This window comes from Bos taurus, chromosome 7 (genome assembly GCF_002263795.3).
Source record: "Bos taurus isolate L1 Dominette 01449 registration number 42190680 breed Hereford chromosome 7, ARS-UCD2.0, whole genome shotgun sequence".
In the NCBI taxonomy this organism is placed as follows: Eukaryota; Metazoa; Chordata; class Mammalia; order Artiodactyla; family Bovidae; genus Bos; species Bos taurus.
In genome coordinates this window covers 43,946,483-43,955,481 of record NC_037334.1, presented here as the reverse complement: position 1 = coordinate 43,955,481, position 8,999 = coordinate 43,946,483, and the positions used below count along the sequence as shown (strand labels likewise).

Below are 8,999 nucleotides of genomic sequence, written 5' to 3'. Positions count from 1 at the left end.
GCCGAGAAGCAAGCAGAGCCGCGCCGCGCCGCCGCCGCCCGCGCCCGAGCAGCCCCGCCGCCGCCCCGCCCCGCTGCTGGATGCCGGCGGCCGGCGGCCGAGCTCCCAGAGGCGGAGGGCGGCGGCGCGGGCGGCGGCGGCGGCGGGGGCGGCCGGCGGCCGGGAGGCGGGAGCGCGGGCCCGAGCGCTAGCGCCGCCATGCCTAGCTCCACCGGACAGCCCGACGGCGGCGGGGGCGCGCGCGGCAGCGGACCCGGGGCGCCGGTCTGTGGGGACCCTAGCCCGGGTCCCCCGCCGCCGCCGCCGCCGCCGCCCCCGCCCGAGGGCGCCGATGAGGCCGCGCCCGCGCCCCGGCCGCCGCCCGAGCCCGACGACGCGGCCGCCGCGCTGCGCCTGGCCTTGGACCAGCTCTCGGGTCTGGGGCTGGGGGGCGCGGGCGACCAGGACGAGGAGGGGGCGACCGCGGGCGGCGGAGACGGAGCGGGTGCAGCGACTGGGGGCGCAGACGGCGGGGCCGCGGCGGAGCCGGCGCCCCCCGACGGGCCTGAGACGGGGGCGCCCGGGGTGGCCGTGGCCCCCGGCCCGCTGCCGCTGCTGGAGCCGGACGTGAGCCCCCCGCCGCCGCCTCGGCCGTCGCCGCCCGACGTGTTCGCAGGCTTCGCGCCCCACCCCGCGGCGCTGGGCCCCCCGACGCTGCTGGCCGAGCAGATGAGCGTGATCGGCAGCCGCAAGAAGAGCGTGAACATGACCGAGTGCGTGCCCGTGCCCAGCTCCGAGCACGTCGCCGAGATCGTGGGTCGCCAGGGTGAGTGGCCGCCGTCGGGGGCGCCGCCCCAGGGGTTCCTGCGCGACTCGCCCCCAGAGGGGCCGCCCAGCCCAGCCCACGGCTGGACACCAGACCCCGGCCACGCCCCGCGTGGGCTCGGGCCTCGGTGGCCGCCTGTGCGCCTTTGTCCTGCCGCTGGCCGCGGGAGAAAGTTGGGCGCGGCCCGCGCTCCTCCCCTCGGCGCTCCGGCCCCGCTGCCGCCTTTGTCTGGGCGCCTCCAGCCTGGAGAGCGCCCTGCGTGCAGCTCACTGCCTGGGCCCTGGGCTCCCGGAGGTTCCATCCCAGGGATAAGGAGGTTGGGCCGGGCAGTGCCCTCTCCACACCCAGAAATGGCCCGGGGCGGTTCGCTCGCGTGTGAGGGGGGCTAGGGGCCAGGGCATTCTGGCAGGGTCAGGAGAGAGATTTGGTGGCACAAAGAGGGTACACCTTAAGACTTGCCAGCCTGGGCACCCTGCTGGGGTGAGGGGGAGCAGGACAGGGTGAGCGAATATCCCTCCCGCTGTCAGCCCCGTCAGGGATCTAGGGTGTGCACAAGGACCCCCTGTGAAAGCCACTTGGGGGGATCCAGCCCGACAGCCCTTCTCTGGCCAGGGTGTGGGGGTCCCGAAGCGGCATTGTCGGAGGTCTTTGCAGCCGCCCCATTGTTCTCTTTGTTAGAGAGCCAGGCTGGGTGACATCAGGCCGGCGGCCGCTCATTGGCCCTGGAGCTGCGGGGCGGGCGGGCCGGAGGTGGTGGGCAGTGCCCGGCCCAGCACACACCCACCCACCCTGTTAGCTGCTTGCCCACCAGCCTCAACTTTCTCTTGCCCACACCTCTGGGCTCCGGCCTCTCTGTTGGTCAGCCAGGTTCTAGAACTTGGGGTGGGGCCTGGGCGGAGCTTGAGATGGGGCTGGGGGACCCTGCCTCTGGGACCTCGGTCACGGGAGCTAGAGAAAGGTGTGGGGGGCTTGAATTGCAAGATGACCTGTCACCCTAACTGCCATGGGCAGAGGACCACAGGGATACCTCAACACCACCCTCTACTAGTTCCAGGTGGGTGGGGCCTTGGGGCCAGCAAGCCTGCTGCCTCGGCCACAGGTACATTCAGTCATTCATTTGTCCATCCTTCATGTGGACACAAGGAGGGCCAGGTGTGGTGCTAGGTCGGGGGACTGCCATAAGGGGGTCCTTGGCTATGGGCAAGCACCAAGAGACCCCAATTGAACACTTCCCCTCCCTGCCTTGTCCCCTCCCAGCGCTGTCCCCTCCCTGCCCTGTCCCCGGTAACCGCACTGGGACCTGGAAGAAGACAGCTGCCCCACACCAAATGTTCAGAAGCCCGTTGGGGGCAGATGTGGAGACTGAGGCCGGGGATGCCACCCAAGGTCACTAGGCTGGTGGATGGTGGAGCATGAGGGCAAGCCCCCTGTGGATGCACGTGGCAGCACCTGGGGGTGTGGGCAGTAGGCAGAGGGCCCCAAGCCCTGGTCTCGTCTGAGCCATCTGGTGGCTGAGTCGTCAGGCTCCGCCCTGTCTCTTACTTGTGCCTCTGGTACCCGTTTACCAGGTGTCCGCCTGGGTTCCCACTGATGGCAGGCAGCAAGGCAGGGACCCCCAGAGCTCTCCCCACATCTAGGGTGGTTCCTCTCTGTGACGGGGGTTGGGGGAGAGCACCTCAATGGAGGTTTTTGTAAAAATTCTCAAGCAAGATGCTGGTTCTCCACCCAGTCCCAGCCGGCACACAGTTGCCGTCCCATAATTAGTCAGGTGCAGGGCCTCGGGGGTGGAGCACACGTGCCAGGACAGGTCAGCAGCTTCAGCAGCCCTTGCTCCCCACTCTTGAAGTATCTGTGGCTCCCATCTTCCCTCACCAGTCCTCAGGCACAGCCTGGAAGACACACTATGCCCTTCTTCCAGTCACAGTCCCCCACCCCTCCCCATCTACCCTGTGGGTCCCTGAACATGGAGCCTGTCCCTTTTTCCTGCTCTGCTGGCCCAAGTGCAGGGGTCGTGGCCTGCCCTGAACTTACTCTTCTGTCTGACCCCTGGTCTAAGGCCACCCCTTCCCTGGAGTTCATGGAGGGGGTGTGCATCTGTCCAGCCTCCTCTGGCAACCAGAGCCACAAACCTGGGCTCTCCCTTTCCTGGACAACCCCATGTTGCTCCGTGAGCCTCAGTCTCCTCCCCACTAGGTCTATGCAACTTCTGGGCAAGGGGTAGGGACCATGACCCCTGTGGTGCTCCCTGGTCCCTGAGGCTGAGAGGCCTGAGGGACTGAGAGGACCACTGAGTGGGGGCCTCAGCCTGCCCCACGGTATCCCCTAGAGAGGACCTGTCACCTCCAGGCCAGGAGGGTAAAGCGGCTGAGGTGGAAGTGCAGCCATAGCCAGCTGGTAGGGCTGGAATTTGCACTCTAGTCTCTCAGACTCTTTTTGCACTGCGGGGGAGAAAAGGTGAGCTGGGAGAGAACTGGCTCCAGGGTTGGGTGTGTCAGGAGCTGACCCCTTTCCACAAACAAGAAAGTGGAAACTCAGAAGGACCAGTTTGGGGGGTGTCACCCCAGCCCGTAAGTGGGCAGGGCTGGCACACATCTGCTACCATTGACCTTGGCCCTGTTCCTTCCGAGACCCGCCCCCGTCCACCCCAGTGCCCTCCTGCCTGGCTCCCCTTGCCAGAGTTTGCAGTGTGGCCATGACTGGGGTGTTGGGGTTGGGTCTTCAGCACCAAGCCTGGCCTGCAGCACACTAGGTCACGGTCAGGAACAAGTGACCTGCCAGCCACCTAGTGTCCCCTTCATTGTCCCTCAGTGAGAGGGACCTCTGCTTGGTATTCTCTGCCTGTGTGTGGCCCCATCCCTGTGGGATGATCCTAGGGTGATGGGGGGCCATGCCTTGAAATTCTTATCTACCCACCCAGAGTGGGGAGTATAGGAAGAGAGCCAGGCCCAGGTTGGGGGTCGCAGCCTTCCCTGCTTGCACAATGGCTCCCTATTTCACATGGGAGCCAGCTTTGTCCCCAGACATCCGACTGTGACTCAGCCTTGCTCTGGGACAGCACCCCACTGGGTTGTCCCAGCACCCGCCTGCTTGTGGAACGCTGTCCCCACTGTCCCCTTAGCCAGGAGCGCTCCCCCAGCACGCAGCCTTCTTCCCAGGGTGGTGCCCTTGGCTCCCCCACGTGACCTTGAGGTTCCCTGGATAAGTGTGGTCTATGGTCACCTGCATGAGCTCCCTTGGGGCCTGGTTCCTTGAATGCCTAGTGCACTCAGTGCAGGGGTGGCCTGGATCCTGGTCCAGGCTCATGTGAGCAGCAGGAAGCAGGACTGCCTGCAACTAGGCTGCCTGTGGGGACCCGAGGCCCTGCCTCTCTGAGGGCAGGTCCGGCAGCTATGGGGCCCGCTGGGGCCGGGGGAAGTCACCTGCCCTCCCCGGTTCTCTGAGTTGGAATCCTGGTAGGGGCAGGGCCCAGGAATCTGCATTTCTTCTGTACCCACCAATTGGCAGTAGCCCCCAGGGTCACTCCTGGAGCCCCAGTTTCCTGTCTTGTGCAGTTCCATGCCCCCAAGCTCTGCCACCTCTAGGGGTCTTAGTGGTGGGGGGGGCAGTGACTATCACAGCTGAAGTGGGGGTGGTGAGCAGGGTTCTGTTTGGCCACTGAGGGCTCCACCTGAGGCTGCTCTCAGGTCAGGGCAGGATGGGGTCCCGTGAACAGAAAGCTGCAGGGTTCCACCCGCTTTGAGGCTCCCCCATGAGGGCAGGTTCCAGTCCCTGGCCCATCAGATCCTGCCCCAAACCTGTGAGTCTGGGTCTGTTTCTGCTCTCTTTTGACAGATGAGGAAATTGAGGCATGGAACGGTCCCTCAGATGCCCAGAGTATCCCCAGTGCACCAGCCTTACATCACAGTCCCCCAGTCTCAGAGAGTTCAGAAAGTTAGACATAAGGTCTGAGAAGTGTGTACTGGGGCCTGGTCCAGTATAGTCAGGGTGGGCTTCCCTGGAGGAAGGCATGCCAGGCTCTGATGTCATGCAAAGAAGGAAGAGGATATGAAAGTAAAGTTGCAGATGGGAAAGGTTAGGTGCGAGGGGACTGCAGGAGAGGCCCTTCCCAGCAGCCAAGTAGGGAGGAGACCAGGGCAGGCATGGACGCAGCCACAGGTCGGGGGGGCCTTTGGAGTTGCCAGAAAGGCGGGGCAGCCACCAAGGGGAGGACCCCGGGTGGGCATGGAGGAAATGGCCAGGGACCAAGAGGTGAGGCTGAGAGATGGCAGACCCCTGCTCACCTGCCCTGCTTTTATTCAGCTATGGGTGAGGGGCACCTGCCTGGGACCCAGGCTCCATCACTCTGACTTCATCAGCACAGAAGGCTTGCTGGCTAACTTTGTATCTTTTCTTGTTGAGAACTTAGCCACACTGTTAACTCCACTCAGAGCCGCCTGCCTGCCACAGGGAAACAGTATTCCTGTGTCCTCCTGGCTTCCCAGTGCTTAGAGGGTGGGGGGACTCCCAGTCTCCTGGGCCCCAGTTCAAAATGTCTCAGAAGGCCCTGGGGTGGGGGTGGGGTGTCAGGGGCCTGGTGAAACCACACCTGGCATTTAGGTTTCTCATGTGTACCTTCCCCTTAGCCCTGGAAGGGCTGCCAGATGCTGGGTGAGGTGCCAAGTCAAGGACCCTGCATGACTGACCCTCTCCTCAACAGATGTCCCGGCCCTTGTTTGCAGGGTCAACCCTCAGACTGCGGCCCAGGGTCACCTGGGCAGCAGTGATGAACCCCCAAGGCATGTCCCCAGCTTCCCCTCAGTGTCTGGGACCACTGGGGGGCCTGTGGAGGTGTTTTGACCTGGGGCACAGGATCTGCTGTTGGGGGAGGGTCATGTGATGAGAAGTTCCCACCGCCCAGGCCTCGGGTTCCCCTCCAGGCAGTCTGGGAGTTGGTGTCAAAGAGTCTGCGTTAGTGTCCTCTGTCCGGTACAGTGGACCAAATGGCTTGAAACTAGAACTGAATGCTCACAGTTCTGCAGGGTGGGAATCTGAAATCGGGGTGTTGGCGGGGGACATGCTCCTTCCAGAGGTTCCAGTGGAGGGTCTTCTCCAGCCTCCGGGCTTCCAGTGGTGCTCACGAGCTTTGGCGTCCTGGGGCTTGTGGCCACCTCCCTCCAGCCCTGGGCTCCGTCTTCACATGACTGTAATCTCAGGGACACTCTGTGTCCCTCCCTCCATCCTTGGGCCTCAGTGTCCCCTCTGGTCCTACAAACCCCTGCTGCATAGCAGGGGGATTGTCAAAAAGGCAAAGAGAGGCCCTGTTGTAGGTTGAAAGGTGTCCCCCCAAATCCATGTCCACCTGGAATGTCAGAATGTGACCTTACCGGGCAAGAGTCTTGGCAGATGTAGTTAGAATGTGGTCATGATGGGTTGGGGTGGCCCTGAATCCAGTGACCAGTGTCTCTATAGAAGAGGAAGGACATGTAGAGTGGCAGTCTGATGTTACAGCTGGAAGGTGGGGGCACCCACCCAGGTCACCAGCTGTCCCATGCAGCTGCGGCCCTGGAGGGGCTGTCCTGAGGAGGGGTCCCCGCCCTCACCATGTCTCCCCCTCCCCCACCCCAGGGTGCAAGATAAAGGCTCTGCGAGCCAAGACGAATACGTACATCAAGACTCCGGTGCGAGGGGAGGAGCCGGTCTTTATCGTGACCGGCCGCAAGGAGGACGTGGAGATGGCCAAGCGTGAGATCCTGTCGGCCGCCGAGCACTTCTCCGTGATCCGGGCCACGCGGAGCAAGGCGGGCGGGCTGCCGGGTACCGCACAGGGCCCACCCAACCTACCCGGACAGACCACGATTCAGGTGCGCGTGCCCTACCGCGTGGTGGGGCTGGTGGTAGGGCCCAAGGGCGCCACCATCAAGCGCATCCAGCAACGGACGCATACATACATCGTGACGCCTGGGCGCGACAAGGAGCCGGTGTTTGCCGTGACGGGCATGCCCGAGAACGTGGACCGGGCACGCGAGGAGATCGAGGCCCATATCACACTGCGCACGGGGGCCTTCACCGACGCCAGCCCTGACAGCGACTTCCACTCCAACGGCACAGATGTCTGCTTGGACCTGCTCGGGGCGGCCGCAGGCCTCTGGGCTAAGGCCCCCAACCCGGGCCGCCGGCCCCCAGCGCCCACAGCCAGCCTCCGTGGGGACACTGCGCTGGGCGCTCCGGGAGGTCCTGAGTCCTTCTACGCGGCCAGCCGTGGGGGGCCGCCGGTGCCTGTGCAGGTACCGGACGCCGGCCCCGCCAGCCCCTACAGCACTTCTGGCAATGGGGGCTTCACCTTCGGCGGGGACGGTCCTGGGGCCCCCACGGGGCCACCCGCCCTCGAGGACTGCGACTTTGGCTTCGACTTCCTGGCGCTGGACCTGACCGTGCCCACCGCGGCCACCATCTGGGCGCCTTTCGAGCGGGCCACCCCGCTGCCGGCCTTCGGTGGCTGCTCAGCGGTCAATGGGGCCCCCGCCCCGCCAGCCCCGGGTGCCCGACGCAGCAGCGGGACCGGCACACCACGCCACTCGCCCACGCTGCCCGAGCCCGGTGGCCTGGGCCTGGAGCTCCCGCTGGCCCGCCGGCCTACACCAGACCCAGTGGGCGCCCTGCCCTGGCGGCCCCCACAGGGTTCCCTGACGTCCTTCTCAAGCAGCGCCAGCTTCTCCACAGCCACCTCGCTGCCCAGCAGCTCCTCGGCCTCCTCGTGCTCGGCGCTGGACTCCAGCGCCCCCGAGAACGGTCGTAAGCCCCCAGCGGCCCCAGCGCCTGCGGCCCTGGCGCGGGAGTGCGTAGTGTGTGCTGAGGGTGAGGTGATGGCCGCGCTGGTGCCCTGCGGCCACAACCTCTTCTGCATGGACTGCGCCGTCCGCATCTGCGGCAAGAGCGAGCCGGAGTGCCCGGCCTGCCGCACACCCGCCACCCAGGCCATTCATATCTTTTCCTAGCTGGGCCCCTGGTGCGCCCGCGGTCCCACCCCCACCCCCGGGGCCATCAGTGGGCGCAGGGTGGGTGCACAGGGCCTGGAGGGGAGGAAGCGGGCGGGGCGGCGGCCAGTGTTTACAGACGAGCTTTAACTCTTCCGGTCCCAGGCGTGGAGACGACGCGGCCAAGCGGCACCTCAGTTCTTAACAAATGACAGTATTGAGTCGACAGGTTAAAATAAACCAGAGAGAAAAGGCCTGCTTGCCTGCTTGCACTTTTTATTTAAGACACTCCCTACCCCCTATCCCCCGCCCCAGCCCCCAGCCCAAGGTGATCTTTTTAAGAAGAAAAAACACGATTTTTACAACTCTGGGTTGTACTTCTTTTGTATGTAGCGGATATCAATTTGACAGTGTTTGTTTTCCCATGGTCTCAACCTCTGTAGCAACTTCCAGGAGGAGGATGGCTCCCTTTGGGGGGATCATATGGTTACCCTGTAGTATGTAAGCCGCGCGCAGGCCGGAGGGGGGTGGGGGGGAGGGGGCGAGGGGCGTCCGGAACTTTCTAACTTTTTTTTAATTATTAATCCCTTTCTGCTGTGGTTTCTTTTGACAGTTTTTAATTTTTGTTGTTGTTTTTTTAAAAAAAAAAAACCTTTTACTTTTTACCTCTTGTGTATATGTAGGGAATTTATAGGGAAATATGTACTTTATGGAATAAATTTTAAGACTAAAATATATTTTATTTTAAATAAAGTAACGGACCTTTAATCTTACACAGCTAAATTACTGATTATATATTTGCTGAGCTGACCTAAGGGTTCAGAAAATTGTATCAAGAGTTTTATTTTTTGACTTCAAAGCCTTCTTAATAAAGTCTTTTTACTACATGTGAGACCTTGGCCTGGTGTGGGGTGTGGGTGGGCATGGGGGAGGGATTGGGATAGGGGCTCAGTTCCAGCCCCACCCACCTAGTCTTCCAGGTCAAAGCGTTAGGGCTCAGGATATCCTGCTTCTAGGCTTTTCCACAAGCCAGGTGCTGTTGGCATCTTATTGGGGTTCTACAGAGAGGTGGTCCAGCCAGGTCTTCTTATTCTCAGGACCCCACATCCTAGGGGACAACCAACCATGGGGACAGCTGTGAGCTATGTGGGGGAGTGGTGATATTGGTTGCTTCCTGGGGCACCTGCCTGCTGCCATGACACTCCCATGGCCAGCAGGATGACATTGTATAGAGGAGGGGC

At 63.0% G+C, this 8,999-nt stretch overlaps 1 protein-coding gene across 1 annotated transcript; it reads left to right on the top strand.

Annotated features, from left to right (window-relative positions):
- The first annotated feature begins 198 nt into the window (after positions 1 to 198).
- Positions 199 to 8,650, top strand: MEX3D (mex-3 RNA binding family member D). Its single transcript, XM_059888741.1, has 2 exons — positions 199 to 805; positions 6,410 to 8,650. Exons 1-2 carry the CDS (start codon positions 199 to 201, stop codon positions 7,777 to 7,779), a joined length of 1,977 nt encoding a protein of 658 aa, XP_059744724.1. The 3' UTR covers positions 7,780 to 8,650.
- The last annotated feature ends 349 nt before the right edge of the window (positions 8,651 to 8,999 follow it).

Excerpts from the sequence above, each read along its gene's own strand:
- MEX3D (XM_059888741.1), top strand. The coding sequence starts at position 199 with ATGCCTAGCTCCACCGGACAGCCCGACGGCGGCGGGGGCGCGCGCGGC. Across the intron at positions 806-6,409 it reads CGAGATCGTGGGTCGCCAGG|GGTGCAAGATAAAGGCTCTG; the intron begins GTGAGTGGCCGC and ends CCCCCACCCCAG.